The sequence below is a fragment of the Osmerus mordax genome, chromosome 7 (genome assembly GCF_038355195.1).
Source record: "Osmerus mordax isolate fOsmMor3 chromosome 7, fOsmMor3.pri, whole genome shotgun sequence".
In the NCBI taxonomy this organism is placed as follows: domain Eukaryota; kingdom Metazoa; phylum Chordata; class Actinopteri; order Osmeriformes; family Osmeridae; genus Osmerus; species Osmerus mordax.
In genome coordinates this window covers 17,973,085-17,991,053 of record NC_090056.1, presented here as the reverse complement: position 1 = coordinate 17,991,053, position 17,969 = coordinate 17,973,085, and the positions used below count along the sequence as shown (strand labels likewise).

The 17,969-nt window shown below is 46.6% G+C and overlaps 2 protein-coding genes across 3 annotated transcripts; both read left to right on the top strand.

Moving 5' to 3' along the window:
• The first annotated feature begins 422 nt into the window (after window positions 1–422).
• Window positions 423–5,532, top strand: mapk13 (mitogen-activated protein kinase 13). Of its 2 annotated transcripts, XM_067239595.1 has the most exons (13): window positions 423–526; window positions 812–941; window positions 1,562–1,691; window positions 1,873–1,931; window positions 2,535–2,640; window positions 2,856–2,885; window positions 3,326–3,373; window positions 3,463–3,577; window positions 3,779–3,850; window positions 4,112–4,191; window positions 4,346–4,424; window positions 4,628–4,801; window positions 4,945–5,532. In XM_067239595.1, exons 2-13 carry the CDS (start codon window positions 829–831, stop codon window positions 5,028–5,030), a joined length of 1,092 nt encoding a protein of 363 aa, XP_067095696.1. In that variant the 5' UTR covers window positions 423–526; window positions 812–828; the 3' UTR covers window positions 5,031–5,532. The 2 variants fall into 2 exon arrangements, with proteins under 2 accessions (XP_067095696.1, XP_067095695.1); XM_067239594.1 differs by lacking the exon at window positions 423–526 and having other exon boundaries at window positions 692–941.
• Window positions 5,533–6,127: 595 nt separating this feature from the next.
• brpf3b (bromodomain and PHD finger containing, 3b) lies at window positions 6,128–17,907 on the top strand. The gene is made up of 13 exons (XM_067239687.1): window positions 6,128–6,426; window positions 7,784–9,341; window positions 9,590–9,746; window positions 10,125–10,256; window positions 10,454–10,582; window positions 11,244–11,556; window positions 11,978–12,250; window positions 13,071–13,664; window positions 13,820–13,901; window positions 14,275–14,372; window positions 15,315–15,409; window positions 15,552–15,706; window positions 16,452–17,907. Exons 2-13 carry the CDS (start codon window positions 7,816–7,818, stop codon window positions 16,633–16,635), a joined length of 3,738 nt encoding a protein of 1,245 aa, XP_067095788.1. The 5' UTR covers window positions 6,128–6,426; window positions 7,784–7,815; the 3' UTR covers window positions 16,636–17,907.
• The last annotated feature ends 62 nt before the right edge of the window (window positions 17,908–17,969 follow it).

The following is a 17,969-nucleotide window of genomic DNA, read 5'->3' as shown; positions in this document are numbered from 1 at the left end:
CTATTAGTACAAATCTACAGATGTTGATAACAATGCAATGGAAACTATCAGGAACAGCAGCATTTTCAAAGAGAAAGTGGGAAACTTTTAACCAGCTTATTCACAAAACTATTACATAACATAATTATTCGGCCTTGTAATATTTTGTAGTCGCCTGTCAAATACTTTGTTTGCCATTTTTAAAGAGAAAATATAGAAAAACTATAAATCATAGGCGTATATTAAGATAAGAGATAAGATAGGACAGCCTATACCTTTATTGGTCCCACAATGGGGAAATTCGGGCATTGCAGCATTATTAACATATTTATTAAATTATTGTTGTTATTTGTGTTCCTGACGTTTGCTTTTGAGTTCAGATGGTCTGATTCATGAACCATTTAGAATATGTATTCATCACAAGTACAGTACCACCACTTACCAGTGTGGGTGTGAACGGAAACCAGAGTCATCGATATTGACATGTTATAGCTAGCCCTCCGAGCACAACAGAACAGAAAGGCACGACTACTTGGATTCTGGGGCGGTGATTACATAATGATTCATTAGTCTGTTCTCAGATTTCAGCATGAAAATCTGAGAACGGGCACCGCGTTTTTACATGTTTTTTAGCTTGTAGAAAAGTAGTGCATTTGTTTACAAAGAGCGTCTGTCTCCACTCTGCCTAGACCACTCTTGTTTACACTGAACACTTCACAGTAGATTAACATCGCTAACTAGTAGTGCCGTGACCTTTTTGACAAGTGCTGGTGGAGAAAAGGCGTAGGAGGTGCGAAGAACTACCCTACGTGCTCGTCTTTCTTCTGAGCAGTTGTGTCGAAGCTAAACATGGAGGCGCAGACACGATTTGTCCGAGAGGAGATCAACAGCACAGTATGGGAAGTCCCGGAGAAGTATACACGATTGAAACAAATTGGGACAGGGGCATATGGTTCCGTCTGGTGAGTCGCCGAGTTGCCCGCTGTCGACCCATGCTGACCGATTTTATTATCGAGCAGTGTATCATAGTAGCCTTCATGGTGGCGTAAACCCATACATGATGTTACCACCTAGTTATAATGTAGCTATTTAATATGTGAAGTAAAAAGTAGCTTTCTGAAGCAACGAGATTATAGTCAATGCCAATGACGCAGTAATGGTAAACAAAAAAGACCACTGCCATTTTTGGGGATTAAATTAATTGTTCATAGGCTGTGCAAAATTGCATTGAGTGCTGTGTGAGTGTAAAATATATTGTAAATAGGAAAATATACCCACAATAGACAGTTTTCACTTGCAACGGCTGCAGTGCAGACTGTTGAACATAAACCCCCGTTTTGGGCTAAGTAAACATGATGAGGCACAATTATGACTGTAATTTTTTACAGTCATACAGCCTTAGGAACATGTATTCCTGAATTAGCCTGTTAAGGCTCATATCAGTAAAATCAAAATCAACTGAGGTAGCATGCAGTAGGTTACAGTTATAAACAAAACGAGTAAATACGTTTTTCCAAGATGAATATCTGTTTTAGTGGATTTGTGTTGTTACCACATTGATATAATTCCCCTTCTTTCTCAGTTCAGCAATAAATGACAGGACTAAAGAGAAAGTGGCCATCAAGAAGCTACACAGACCCTTCCAGTCTGAAATATTTGCTAAGAGGGCCTACAGGGAACTAAGACTTCTCAAGCACATGAAGCATGAAAATGTGAGTATACTGTAGCACATGCTTGCAGAGGTGTATGGGGAAACATGTCTAGTTTTAATTGCTCTTTCTCAATGAACAGTACATTGTAATTACTCAGAAGCTCCTTCCTTAGCTGTCCCTCTCTCCCCCCCCCCCACCTCTCTCTTCTCCCCCCCCCCCCCCCCCCCATCTCTCTCTACAGGTGATAGGACTTCTGGACGTGTTTACTCCAGCACATGATCTGGACCACTTTCATGACTTGTGAGTACATTTAGCTTTTGTGACATCATACAAGACTTGAGGCTGAGGTGGAGTTCTAGGATGATTTGATGATGATGATGATTTGGCAGGACACATAAATACACTAATTAAAAGAACAAATCAAGCCCTTTAGGGCAGGCACTCACCTTCACTGATATAGCCAAACAGGAAGATAGCCTGGTCCATGACATGTATTAAACGGCTTGTACAACCCCTATTACACTAGTTCTATTGTTATCTGGTGCAACTATTCTCCTCAGAACACAGGAAATGGATACCTCTCCTTTAAGGGACTCGCCCCATAGAGGCATAGGAGCCTCATTTGCAAATTGCACACCACTCACTGAAATCTACAAAAAGTGGCCAGCAGGTTACACAACAGGTTCATGTTGCCCTGTGACAATGATAAGAGGTCACTTGTGAATACCTCTTCTAAATGGTTTAGGCAGAAATTATGTTAGTTTGACTGATCTGGGATCTGTGTCTGGCAACAATGACTTTTTATCTGCTTTCATGTTAGTTACATAATCCACATAAAGGCTGTCAATGGGGAAATGAAATTGGGAAGTGTGATGATTGTTGCATGTCTCTCTCTGTCCACAGCTATCTGGTGATGCCTTACATGTTTACAGACTTGTCAAAGGTGCGAGGGCTTCTGTCGGAGGACCGAATCCAGTTCCTAGTCTATCAGATGCTCTGTGGACTAAGGGTGAGGTTACAGGCAAAAATATGGCAGTGGAATCATCAATCTTGCTTTCAATCACCTACACACACAAACCACTTTTTCAAACAAATTGATGGCATTCAAATGCAGTAGCGCTCCTGATTTCGTCGTATTTGGCACGATATGATAACAATAAAGTCTTCAAATATAACGATACTGATAATGAATAGCTTTTTTCCTTCCTTTTCTTGCAATGGCAGTACATTCACAAATCTGGCATCATTCACAGGGTAAGTTTGTTGCTCTCGCAACCTTGAACATTTGACATCTGTGCAGGAAAATATTGTTGTAGTTGGGTTGATTTATTTCTGTCCCGCCCCAACAGGTATGATGAGTAGTGTGATTGTGATTCTGTCTGATGCTCAGAAGCATGTTGGGAGTTGTTACAGACACACCTTGGCTAGAGATTAAGCTATTTAGAAGACAGTCATTGTAACATTAAGTAAATACAATGTGAACATTGTTAAGTAATAATTGGGAGTTGTCAATACATACACAGTCAGGGGTGATGCAAGGTCCTGTATGCAATGCAGTGTTTTTATGCTAGTAATTTCTATGTTAATTGGTGCAGTCTTCTTTATTATTCAGTTATTTCCATTATTTCCCTATGTTAATACATTTTATCCAAGACATTTAATTTCCTTATGACACATTTAATTACAATTTGCAGGACCTTAAACCAGGAAACTTGGCTGTCAATCAAGACTGCGAGCTGAAGGTTTGTATCAAGAATCCATCAATATAGAAAATCCATGCAGAAGTGAAGTCTGTGATGATAACCGTTCCTGACTATACTTGTTGATCCAGATCCTGGACTTTGGCCTGGCTCGCCACGCTGAGGCAGAGATGACAGGCTATGTAGTGACCCGTTGGTACAGGGCGCCTGAGGTCATTCTAAACTGGATGCATTACACCCAAACTGGCAAGAAAACCATAACAGTTACACATTCTCACTCTCACCTATCCTGGGGCTTGCAATTTACAAATGCTCTTTAGTCTAGTAACTGCCAAAAGACACATGTATTCTGAAACTTGGTAGTTGGGTCACGTTTTTTTTTCAAATGAAAGAACTTTCTATAAAAGAACTAGCTATCTAATTTAAATGTTTTCCCTTTAACTCCAGTGGATATTTGGTCTGTGGGCTGCATCATGGGAGAGATGATCAATGGGAAGACCCTTTTCAAAGGCAAAGACTGTATCCTTTAATGCTCGTTGACAGACTCCTAAAACCTGGCTGAAGCTCATAGGCATTTTGATTAATTGATTGCTATCTTGTCAATACTTAGGGGAAGGTTCTAAGGGGGACTTACTTGTCTATAGTGTCTTCAGGAGAGGATGCAAGGATTTAAGGAGCTATTCAACCCTTGTGACTCCCACTGATACATGTCTTAAGATGTATGTATGTATGGATGGATGGATGGATAGACAGATTGATGAAGACCTTCACTGTACCCAGATATGGACCAACTAACACAGATCATGAAAGTGACTGGAGTTCCAGGACCTGAGTTCATTCAGAAACTGGACAGTCAAGAGGTATGTATGGCACCTAACACACATAGATATTACAAGGTATAATAAATAATAAATGGCGTACTGGGTGGAAATGACTCAATGTCTGGATGATGTCTGGATTCGTAATGTGTCCAGCGGACGTTATCTTACTCTGACATCTCCCTTTTGTACACAGGCTAAGAGCTATGTGAAATCCCTCCCTCACTTTCCCCGAAAGGACTTCTCGGCATTGTTCCCTAGAGCCAGTGCACACGGTGATTTAAAACGAGCGTTCATAAAGCCGTACCCTACAGCCACCGCATTTACCATCAACCATGAATGGTTTACGTGATATGTCGTAACGTCTCCAGCATGCATTAATAATATGCTGTGCACAGGGCACTCTTAGTAGGTCTTGATAAACAAAACGGGAATGGTAACCTGTTGCATGTTTCTGACTTTCTCCCTTTTTTGACAGCTATTGACCTGCTGGAGAAGATGCTGGTTCTTGATGGTGAGGCTAGGCTGACTGCAGAAATAGGTCTGGCACACCCCTATTTTGACGGCTTGAGGGATCCGGAGGACTGCCCTGAGCCAAAGCCTTACGACGACAGCCATGACAACGCCACGCTGCCCCTAGAGGAGTGGAAGCGTAAGTGTAGTTTTGTCCACGAGATTATGTCAAAGTGGGATATATTTACATTTTGAATCCATTTAATTTGGATCTGATTTGATTTATCTATTTTTTGTTTGGTACAAATATTGTCATTCAGTTTTGTTGTTTTTGTTTTGCAGGGTTATCATTTAAAGAGATGAAGAGCTTTGTACCATTCCCACGACGGGATTCAAAGAGAAGAAACACACTGACAATTTCCCAGTGACGGCATCGCTAAACTGTATTAACACTCCTCAGAATCACACACACAAATAATGAACTGTGGGGAACTTATTACATGGTGGAGCACTGACTTGGTGGAAGTATTTTGTGTATATGCATATATGTTTATATATACAAACATATATGGATATTATATCAAGTATTCACCCAGTGTTTCATCAATGTTCTCTGTTCTTGTACCATCCCAGGAGTCGGTATTCTTGTTAAGTCTTAACGTAAAGACATATAATGTCACTTTTATTGGTCTTACTATTTTGTGTCACTGTGTGAATGTATTTTCTATGTTAAGACATATTGAATATGCTCTAAAGATATTATAGATGTGGCACATCACATGTACTGTGGGACTTTGTAGGTGAATGAATCTCATGTCCTCACTAATTGTCTTTCACAGGGTATGACGCGTATGTCTCAGGAATTTTCATACATTTCTGATTTACGTAATCTCTACAATCTGAGTTGTGCTGAATAAATGGAAAATTATACAGAGTGCTTTGGGGTTCGTCTTGTGGAATGCAACACGAAGCAGTTGACAACATTAATCTCTGAGGAATTCTGGCTTTAGTGCTGTGCTCATGCCTTACACAAAATTTTTAAAAGGTTAGAACAAATTGTTGTTTGAGTTCAAGTGAAGTTTAGTGATTAGGCGTGCAGCAACACATGCATTGTGATTTCGAAAAAGTAAACTACCCTTAAGAATAATACGCATTTTAGGGTGAAGTTAAACTGCGCCGCCAAGTGCACATTGAGGTGCAGTGCGCGCTTAAGATCTTATTGACCGACTTTCTGCAAGTTTGAACAACAGTAAGCACGTTTCTCCTTGTGCAATTTGGGTGTATTAAATGTAGCTGATCCCTTTCCACGTTCCCATCCAGTTCTTTCAAACAAAATCATTATTCGCTAAATGCCTACTGTTTTAATCAAGTCTACCATGAAACCCGCGCGCAAAAACTATCATTCTGGCTGGCCTGTTCTTGTCAAGGGGCGTGTTCAATGCCAGCCCCGCTCTGATACTAGCCAACAGCGGCGCGCATATCCGAGGCTCCAAAATAGCCAGTTAGCTGAAGCTAGCTAGCTAGCATTTCTCGTCACTATCTTAACTAGGTCGTGGACTTACTCATATTTATAACCAACTTCAGTACACTGCACGATCTATGCTCTACGTCGGTATTGGAAGTAATTGTTCGTATCTTAAATGAAGTGCTGAGGAGACAAATGCTTTTTTAACGGCAATTATAGACCGGCTTGTACGGCCAAAGTGGTGAGCAAGCCAGCCTCTATAGAGCGCAAGCTAGCTTGGCTAGCGAACAACACCAGCCATTGCCGTGCAAGCTGTTTATTCCCTTCTCCGCGGTCGTGTCAGTTACTAGCTAGATAAGGTAAGATAATGTGTTGCTGAGAACCAATAATTGCGGTCTTCGTGGCATGAATGTATAGATTACGAACGTGTTGTGTATTTTTGTGTTTTAAATGCACTTGTCATTTTTATTAGCCTTCGAGTTTGCTAGTGGTAGAATTTAGTTAGCTTGCTTGGTTAGCTTAGCTAGACTTGCTGCTAACCCACTTTTGTATCTACTTTGCCAGCCAGCTAGCTAGTTAATACGTTTTGTGATTTTGCAGACATTCTTCTACTAATGACCATTTCATTCAACAGCTTTCGCGTGCTGTACTGCCGTAGTTCTTAATTTGTCGTGCTTACTAGTTTATTATGTTTAATGTTAGAGCTTTCAACACTGACTTTAAAGCGGTAAAAATGGCTGACATTTCGCTCTGAAATAAGGACACTTGGCTATGGAACTCTTGCAAACGATTGGCTCATAGAGGACTCAATCCAATTACTGGGTTAAATGATTGGACACACCACTCTTGTTGTGTCGTCCAGGCCATGTAGTTCAGTTGCTAGCGGTTTTATGAGTTAAAGTCTAGAAAAGTCGTTATTTTGTGTGGTAAGTTTGTTTGCCTATTGCACTGCACTCAGTCAATTGACACCAGGGCACAGAAAAGCCAGTAAATGAATTATTATACCTTTTGCGTTGCCAACACAGTTTGAGTTTTTCTCTTTCATAGTGTGAAGGAATTAGTCATCTGTGAGATCCCGCCTCCCTAAGTATGAAAATAACAATACACACGAGTTTGGCCTTGATACATTTTCTTTTATTAGCCCAAAAAAAAAAAAAAAATCTTTGTCAGATTTAAAGTGAAATGTCTCTTCTGTTGAAGTATTTTACTTAAACTAGAGAGTTTTAGCGTAATGATCAAAGTCCACATGCTCATTCTATAATACTAGACACTGGCAGACACTACACAGCAATTCAAAATCCATTGGTCATGCAGTTAGATGCATGTCAACGAGAATGCATTTGTTGGCTAGCCCAACGTTTTCTCCAGCTGTAGGACATTTACAGCTGTACGACTATACAAATAGTGTAGCTTCTTCTCTGCATATTGTATCAAAGCACTTACAGGTTTTGTCTTGCAGGCTGTGCCGCGGACATTACATTTAGTCATTTAGCAGACGCTCTTATCCAGAGCGACTTACAGTAAGTACAGGGACATTCTCCCCGAGGCAAGTAGGGTGAAGTGCCTTGCCCAAGGACACAACGTCATTGGCAGAGCCGGGGATCGAACCAGCAACCTTCTGATTACTAGCCTGATTCCTTAACCGCTCAGCCACCTGACTCCCCACATATAAAGTTGTGGATTTATAAACTCCAGGTGTTGTCTTGTCCTGTCTAGTTGCAGCAGCGTGGAGGGCTGGTTGGAGGCCCATGAGGAAGCCACGACGGAGGGGCCAGCTGGCCGGTGGAGGGGGAGGAGGAGGTCGGAGATCTGATGGTGGAGCGGTCGGGGGTCGGGGTGGGGCACGCCCTCGCTCCCCCTCTCCCTACAGCCTCAAAGCGTCCCCCACCCGCGAGACCCTGACCTACTCGCAGGCGCAGAAGGTGGTGGAGGTGGACCTGGACGGCCGTCTCCACCGCATCTCCATCCTCGACCCCATGACGGTCATCACGGAGGACGAGATGACGGCGCAGGACATCGCCGAGTGCAACAGCAACAAGGAGAACAGCGAGCAGCCCTTCGCCCCGGCTAGCCCCCAACCCGGCCGCAAAGCGCCCACTCCCAGAGGACGCAGGAAAGACTCCAAACATTCCTCCACCTCGTCCCCGACTTCCACGTCTGCCCAGAAACACTGCGCCAACGACAAGACCAACTCCTCACACGGTCACCTCACGGCTCTCCCCGAGCCCTCCTTCCGCGTGCTGGAGACCTTTACCCCGGCAGAGGTGGCCCCGTTGCCCACGGCGTACTACCGCTACATCGAGCGCTCCTCGGAGGAGCAGGAGGCCGAGGCGGAGTACGACATGGACGAGGAGGACGCGGCCTGGCTGGAGATGGTCAACTCCAAGAGGGCGTCGGAGGGCAACTCGGCCATCTCCCCGGACACCTTCGAGCTGCTGGTGGACAGGCTGGAGGAGGAGTCGTACCGGGAGGCGCGCAGCCGGGCGCCGTCGCAGAGCGCCATCGACGAAGACGCCTTCTGCTGCGTGTGCCTGGACGACGAGTGCCTTAACAGCAACGTCATCCTGTTCTGCGACGCCTGCAACCTGGCCGTGCACCAGGAGTGCTACGGTGTGCCCTACGTCCCGGAGGGCCAGTGGCTTTGCCGCTGCTGCCTGCAGTCTCCACAGCGGCCCGTGGACTGCGTGCTCTGCCCCAACCGCGGCGGCGCGTTCAAGCAGACCAGCGACAGCCGCTGGGCTCACGTGGTGTGTGCCATCTGGATCCCTGAGGTCTGCTTCGCCAACACGGTGTTCCTGGAGCCCGTGGAGGGGGTGGACAACATCCCCTCGGCCCGCTGGAAGCTCACCTGCTACCTGTGCAAGCAGAAGGGCCGGGGCGCCTCCATCCAGTGCCACAAGGCCAACTGTTACACAGCGTTCCACGTCACCTGCGCCCAGCGTGCCGGGCTCTTCATGAAGATCGACCCCGTGCGCGAGACCAACGTCAACGGGACCACCTTCTCGGTGAAGAAGACGGCGTTCTGCGAGGCGCACTCGCCCCCGGGGCAGGAGCCGGCGTCGGACGAGGAGGACAGCGAGGGGAGGGTGGTGGGCGGCAGGGGTAGGGCCAGTCGCGGGCGCAGCGCCTACACCCCCGTGGCCCCTGCGGTGCAGAAGAGGAGCAAGAAGAAGGAGGCTCTGGAGGGGAAGAGGAAAGGGAAGAAGGCTGCTGAGGCGGCGGGCCGCAGGGCAACGTCTCCCATGGTTACCGTACCCCAGATCCCCACACACAGGTATGTTTGTCTGAGCGAGAGATCTGGTGTCTGTGTTCTTTTTTAACAACGACTGTTACAAACGAGCTACAATCTCACAAAACAAGTTACAGCAGCTCAATATAAACTTATCATATCCAATACTTGGGTACAAATTGTCAACGAGTGGTCGGCGAATTATAGAAACCTTCCAACGTTTACAACCATTGATGTATGAGAGAGCGTGTGCTGGATGGCTGTAGGATAAGATTGTCTCTCTCTTCACAAAGGTTGAACATCATCTGCAAAGGCATACTGTTCCAGAGGAAGAGTCAGTTCATGCAGCGGTTGCACAACTACTGGCTGCTGAAACGGCAGTCGAGGAGCGGGGTGCCTCTCATCAGACGGGTGCATGCGCACGTCCAACCTCCAAGGAACACCGAACAGGTCAGAGGTCACGCTTTCCCCAGAGTCACGTGGGTCAGTAGTCTAAAAGTGCAGAGCTGAGCTTCTTTATCACTGAGAAGACTGTGTGCTATGACATGACGTGCACGACAATGACATGACATGCACGTTGTTGTAACTACAAAGTAGCATAAAACAATTTCCCCCAGCAAGGTCTTTGCCTGGTTCTGGAGTGCTGTGATCGATGGGCGTCTGTAAAACCATGTGTCACAATGCTTTTAAACAGAGGCTACTCAAATTTAAATAGGGCTACACCAATAAAACATATCTGATTTGAAGACATGCTGCCCCCCCCCCCCCCCCCCAGTGCTGTAGGTGTGTAGTTAATCTTCAGCTGTGGCCTGTGTGTTGTGTGGACAGCCTGAGGTGGATGAGAAGGTGTCGGCTGTGAGAGAGGAGCTGAGGTACTGGCAGAAGCTGCGACACGATCTAGAACGAGCCCGGCTGCTGGTGGAACTCATCCGCAAGAGGGAGAAACTGAAGAGAGAACAGGTACAATGACGATATGAGGAGGAGAAAAGGGAAGGGGTGGAGGGGAAGGACTTTCAATAAAGGGTAAATCGTTACCACACTTCCTAGTCTGTAATGCGATCAGTTTGCCTTAAAAAAAAAAAACCCTGTTTAGCACATGTATGCAACCCAGCTTCTCTTTTGTGGTCTCATGTGGGTTCCTCTGCTCCCCGCCCCAGCTCAAGCTCCAGCAGGCATCCCTGGAGCTGCAGCTGACCCCTGTGCTGGTTCTCTTGCGCTCCACGCTGGACCAGCTGCAGGAGAAAGACAACGCCCAGATCTTCTCAGAACCCGTGGACGTCAAAGAGGTGAGGGGACAGTTAGCGAGGCGTCGAGTAGATGGAACAATGTTTATCCCACTTAGTACTGCTAGTTTATGTACCCTTAGTATAGTTAGTCCACATATTTAAATTTTAGGTATATGTTTATTGTATGCACCTTCCTGCCAAAGCAAATTCCTTGTCTGTGCAAACTTTCATGGCGAATAAATCCCTTTCTGATTCTGATTCTGATGTTGGGTTTTCTGAAGTGTTCAGCAATGTTTGCCATTCATCTCAATGACTTGTCACACAGTTTTTGCTTTGTTGCTTTAAAGCGTGATCTTAATTTGACACTGGACATTCGGGAAGTGTGTATAATAGCTCTTATTTGACACTGGGTATTTGAATAAATTATAAAATATCCTTTTACATGCATCTAGGAATGACTAGTGTTTCCAACGACCCTAGCTTAGTTCCTTGCCAACCACGTTTGTAAATCTCTCACTAAAGGTCAGCTCACACCAACGGTCAAAAGTTGTTGTGTTGGTTTGATGTAATATGCCCGTTGGTGTTTGCTGGGCGAGTGTCAAAAATGGCAGTTATTTTGCCAAACATTCTACAGCCAACAGTAGATTGTTTGGTGTTTGTTGGACATTGTTGAGGCAGTGTGAACTGGCCTTAACAAGCTCTCTCTCCTGTGTGTCTCCAGGTGCCGGACTACCTGGAGTTCGTCAGTCAGCCCATGGACTTCTCCACCATGCGCTTCAAGCTGGAGGACCACGGCTACCGCTCGCTGGCCGACCTGGAGACTGACTTCAACCTCATGGTGTCCAACTGCCTGCTGTACAACGGCAAGGACACCGTGTTCCACCGCGCCGGCCAGCGGCTCCGAGACCTGGGAGGGGCCATCCTGCGCCACGCCCAGCGCCAGGCCCAGAACACGGGCCTGGACCTGGACTCAGGCATGCACCTGCCGGAGTCTCCCCAGAAACACGACTTCTACAGCTGCACCTGGGAGGACGGTGAGTTAGTGGGACAGGAGGAGGCAGGAGAGGAGGCAAGAGAGGAGGCAGGAGAGGAGGCAAGAGAGGAGGCAAGAGAGGAGGCAAGAGAGGAGGCAAGAGAGGAGGCAAGAGAGGAGGCAAGAGAGGAGGCAAGAGAGGAGGCAAGAGAGGAGGCAGGAGAGAGAGGATGAGGAGTTTGCAGTACAGCATCTGTGACAGACACGAGACTCCTCTAAAATTAAACTCCGGTCAGAAGATTTAGCGATACGTGTGCCGTTAATCCTGACAATTCATCACTTTGTTGTGATTTTTCTTTTTGAGGCTCGAGTTTGCGAACACTCTCTTCAGCGAAGGCTATTTTCAGAGCTGTCGGGATGTAACCGTTCCGAGCAAGTAACACTCGTGAGTCAGGAGCTGACTTTGTTATCTCCCTCCGCAGTGGACAGCCTGCTGGACCCGGCCAACCGCCTGCACATGTCAGTGGATGAGCAGCTGAAGGGGCTGCTGGACAAGCTGGACGTGGTGACCTCCATGAGGGGCAGCGGCGCCCGCACGCGACGCATACGCCTGCTCCGCCGGGAGATCAACAACGTGCGCTACCGGCAGGGCCAGCACCACCGCCACTCGCTGCTCAACGGGGACGTCAAGGAGGAGGAGGAGGAGGACGAGGATGACAAGGCCGACGTCGAGAAGTCGTCGTCTTCTGATAAAGGTGGGGGGATAAAATCAACCCGTATCCGATGATGTGTTACATTACAGCTAAAGAAAAAAACCAAAACAAACAGGCTGTTGTGAACTGATGGACGGAGAACAGTTGCATACATGAGCTAACCGAACATTGTCCTCAGGTAATTGAGCCAGGGTCCCCCCCACGCACCAACCCAAACCACACCACTGTCTCCAGTCTAGTAAGTTGGGTCCCATAGAGTCTTGTTAGCCATGGTTGCCTCACAACCCTTCTCCAAGTGCACTGACACTTCCTTCTCGTCTCTCTGCATCCCTTCATAGACTCTACCACTCCATTGGCCACACATGTCATGACCATCCCACCACTGACACCGGTGTAGTCGCTCTTAAGGGGTTTAACAGTTTAATCAGGGATACTCACCACGGACAGGAAGTGGAAATCACGGTTGCTTTTGTTGAGAACTGCTGAAAAATCTCGGTGTAAAAATAAAGACTATTATTCATACCGTCACTGATGGTATGAATTCTTGGTTCCTTGGTGTCCTTGTGTGTATCTACTGTGAGAGTTTTGAGTGCAAGCTCATCATTCTACTTAATTTTCAGACTTTTAGTCACAGCCTGAAATTATATTAGACAACTGTGAAGTATTATTTATTTTGTATTTTTTTGTCTTTATTAAAATAGATATGCCCCCGAAAAATAAAAACATTGAAAATTTCACATCATTTTCCAGTGCAAATACTCTAGAACATTTGACATTACACACTGCATACTAAATGAATATTCATGCTAACGGTGAGCGTTCAAGAAGCAAAAGAGTTTGACGTGTTCTGTTCCCGTTTCAGAGGACCTCAAGTCCACCCCTCCCCCGACGCTCGAGCCCACCGCCTTGGCACCGCCTCCCCGGCATGGCGACCCGCCCCTGGAACCGCCCACCCTGCGGCCAATCACGGGAGAGCCGAGGACCCCGAGCCGTCCGTGCAAACGCCTGAAGCTGGACAGCGAGAGCTCCAACGGAGGTTCGATGCCCGCCGATTCAGGGAACAAAAATTGCACTAAGAAAGCGGAGGACCCGCCGTCGCCGGGTTTGCACATCGGAGGGCCGCCGGTGGCCAACGGGCTGGCGGAGCACACGCCCCCTCGCCCCACCCCCCCGCGGCCCGCCACGGGAGGAGTCGGACGCAGGACATCCGTGCTCTTCAAGAAGGCCAAGAACGGAGCCAAGCTGTTCAGGGAGAAAGATGGAGGTTTGGTAAATGGGAATGCCAGCAGTGCTCCCCCTACCCCCAACTCTGCTGTCAGCACCCCTCTGTCCACACCCACCAAGACCCCCCAGAAGAGCCCCGCCCCGCCCTCGCTGTGCTCGCCGGATCGCCTCAGCCCGGGGCTGGACTCTGACGGCGAGCTGGAGAAGACGCCCAACCATGCACTGGAGAGTGGTGAGTTTTGTCATGGATCGTTAACTTTTCTTGATCGTTGCTTGGGGTCATTTCTTCTCCCTCAAAGAGAGTTTTAACAGGATGTCTAAATTAAAACAAATGTTGGCTTTGGATTTCTTTCGAGTCGTCTGAGTGGTTCTCTGTGTCTCTGTCAGGACTCACCAACGGGTTCAGAAAGCACAAAGATGGCGACTCAGACCCAGACTGCAGCCCCTGTCCAATCCTCCACAAACAAATGTAACACCTTCTTTACCACACTTTCACACTTTTTCTTTTTGACATAAACTGTACGTGCACATAATCTACTGTCTTGATGAATCAAGATGCTCTTTTTAAAAATGCGTATAAATCTAAATCCTAGTAAATGTAGAGTATACAGGGTTTCCTGCAGAAAGTTTGTTAGTTAAGGTGGTAGGGTGGGGTTTGGAATGGAAGGGAGAAAACAGGACAATGCCGGATAACGCTATAAATTTAAAAAAACTACGTAGTTAAGGCGGCAGGCGTGTGTTGCTTAGGTGGCCTCCTGAACTGAAAAGTGCTGCGGGAAACCCTGGTATAGTTTAATGGTAGTGATGATGTTATATGAAGTGCTGATTGTCCTGTTCTCCAGTATAAGCTCGCCACCCAAAAAGAGTCTGGGGAAACCAGCGCTGTCCAAAGTCCCCATCCTGGAGACGGTGAACGGGGATTCTGACTACACTGGTGCAGGTACGCCACAGAGGAGTATATAACACCACAGAGGAGTATATAACACCACAGAGGAGTATATAACACCACAGAGGAGTATATAACACCACAGAGGAGTATATAACACCACAGAGGAGTATACAACACCACAGAGGAGTATATAACGCCACAGAGGAGTATATAACACCACAGAGGAGTATACAACACCACAGAGGAGTATATAACACCACAGAGGAGTATATAACACCACAGAGGAGTATATAACACCACAGAGGAGTATATAACACCACAGAGGAGTATACAACACCACAGAGGAGTATATAACACCACAGAGGAGTATATAACACCACAGAGGAGTATATAACACCACAGAGGAGTATACAACACCACAGAGGAGTATATAACGCCACAGAGGAGTATATAACACCACAGAGGAGTATACAACACCACAGAGGAGTATATAACACCACAGAGGAGTATATAACGCCACAGAGGAGTATATAACGCCACAGAGGAGTATGTAACGCCACAGAGGAGTATGTAACGCCACAGAGGAGTATATAACGCCACAGAGGAGTATATAACGCCACAGAGGAGTATATAACGCCACAGAGGAGTATATAACGCCACAGAGGAGTATATAACGCCACAGAGGAGTATATAACACTACAGAGGAGTATATAACACTACAGAGGAGTATATAACACTACAGAGGAGTATATAACATGGCAAGAAAACCAAGTAGCAGCTTGTAAAAAAAAATATCGTTTCATATTTGTTACCCCCCAAAAAAACGAGTTATTTCTAGTTTTCTAACATGTCAAGACTTGTCCTGAAATGGGGGAGGGGGAACATACCAGCGAAACGATCTTTCCCCCAGTAAAAAAAAATAACATGAAATGAGACGAAGACTACTCACGCTCCTCCTTGTGTGTGTGTGTGTGTGTGTGTGCGCGCGCGCAGTGAACAGCATCCTGCCGTACGAGGAGGACACTGAGCTGGAGCCTCTGGACCTGGTCTGGGCTAAGTGTCGTGGTTACCCCTCCTACCCTGCTCTGGTGAGTCCATACACACACACATCAGTGTGTTCATTCAGGGTAGTATTAGGCATTTGGATAAATACTTTAAATGCTCACATCACACTAGAGCAGACCTAACCGTTCCGAGGTGTCTCCCCCCGTCCCCTCTCCTTCGGTCCAGATCATAGACCCAGAGATGCCCCAGGATGGCATGTTTCACAACGGGGTGCCCATCCCCGTTCCCCCCAAGGAGGTTCTCCAGCTGGGGGAGCAGAGGCAGGAGGAGGCCGGGGAGCCCCTCTTCTTGGTGCTCTTCTTCGACAACAAGAGGACATGGTGAGCCTCTCTAGTCCCACCGTGTTAGGAGCTGTCTCTCAGCTCGATAAGCATCCGTCCTTTTTTTAAATTATTACAACGAGGACGTGGTGAGTCCCTGGTGTTCACCCATCTTTAATAAAAGTTGTTTTAGTCACTCGGGTATATGCACGTCCCACCGGCGTTCCTGCCACTCCCGTAGTTGTAGCTGAACGGATGTGATTAGCAGCCTCGTGAAGTATGTAGTGCTGTGTGTGTACTAGTGCTGCGTGTGTGGTAGAGCTGTGTGTGTGTGTGGTAGTGCTGCGTGTGTGGTAGAGCTGCGTGTGTGGTAGTGCTGTGTGTGTGTGGTAGTGCTGTGTGTGTGGTAGTGCTGTGTGTGTGGTAGAGCTGTGTGTGTGGTAGAGCTGTGTGTGTGGTAGTGCTGTGTGTGTGTGTGTGTGGTAGTGATGTGTGTGTGGTAGTGCTGCGTGTATGGTAGTGCTGTGTGTGGTAGAGCTGCGTGTGTGTGGAAGTGCTGCGTGTGTGTGGTAGTGATGTGTGTGTGTGTGTGGTAGTGCTGTGTGTGTGTGGTAGTGCTGTGTGGTAGTGCTGTGTGTGTGTGGTAGTGCTGTGTGTGTGTGGTAGTGCTGTGTGTGTGGGTGGTAGTGATGCGTGTGTGTGGTAGTGATGTGGTGTGTGTGGTAGTGCTGTGTGTGTGTGTGGTAGTGCTGTGCGATGCAGAGGGTGTCGATGCCACCTGACCCCCGCCCCCCCCGCTCCACAGGCAGTGGTTACCCAGGGACAAGGTGACACCCCTGGGCGTGGACGAGACGGCAGACAAACTCCGCGTGATGGAGGGCAGGAAGACCAGCATCCGCAAGTCAGTCCAGGTGGCGTACGACCGCGCCATGATCCACCAGAGCCGCGTCAGCCACCAGCACGGTTTTGTCGCCTCCAACTACCTGTAGAGTGGCGGCCATCTTGACCGCGCCTCAACTTGGAGATCTACGGCTTCCTATGCCTCTCCTCTAGACCCCCTCAGCCCCCACCCAGCAGAACAGAATACTCCCCCTAGATCTCATACGACCAGATGGGTGTAATTGGCCCGCTTGGTGCACCCGGATGCACCAATCCCAGCGCTCTGAGATCTGATGAGTTGTGTCGAGGAGTCTGGCTCACTACCCAGGCTTCAGGCTGGGTGTCTTATAGTACCACAATACCTAACCACTACTCCCCCAAAGAGAATGGTGGGCTTATGCCTTGGAGGTGAAGATGAAATATTTTGAGGTATCCAATGTGTAAACCCCCTCTCCCCCCCTGAGATTGCATTACTGCCCCCTAAGAGATTTTAGAGGTCTGCAAATGCTGTCTGGATGTGAGGAGATGGGTTAAGCTGTGGTGGTTCGATCAAAGTTGAAAGAATTCTACAAACCTTTTTGTATGACGTTACTGCCAAGAAATCAAAAGGTTGTAAAAGAGATTTATCATATTTATATGAAACAAGGAAGACGTATGAATGGATTACTGCCATCTTTTTTTACAATATCTTTTTACATTTTAAAGTTTTTTCAAAACCACTTGTAAATTGTAAAGACACTTGTGTATATATGTCTGTGTATATCACACTTGATCTAATTTAAAGTCGCTATTTTTTAAATGCGAATTCAATCACCCATGGGTTAATAAGCTGTATATACTTGTAAAAAAATATATTATTGACTTGCAACAGAGTGTATTCAGCTTGTCCTTAAAGTCAGCTCATTGTATGTGCATCTGTATAACACAATACAATGGCTTATGGTTCTTTATATATAAATTCTCATTTTTTGATACAGAGAAAATGTAATTTATTTATGGAAGACAGAAATATAGAAATACAGTTATATATTGGTTGAAGGTGAGAATTAAATCTGTTATTTAAGCTATTGAATGAGGTTTTTAAGACGTACAACCAAGACTGTTGGGGTTTCCAGACGTTTGATTCAGGGGTTAGCCTGTACTGTCAGCAGTTTTAGTCCAGACTGACCTTTTAGCGCACCACAAAGCACAGAAAGAGATATTTATTGTTGATTGATTCTGGAATCCCAAACCCTGTCAAGAAATGAGAATAGAATATTTCTATGCTTGTACAAACTGCAGATTTTACTTACCTGCCAAATACCTTGTCTGAATCAGTATTTTCTCATGTGGGAAAATAAATGTTCTTTTGAAGAGAGAGTTGTATGTTGTACATGTGCTTCTTATGTAGTAAAAGATACGCAAAGTAGTAGTCGTCTGACAAAAAAACTTTTTATTGACCAGT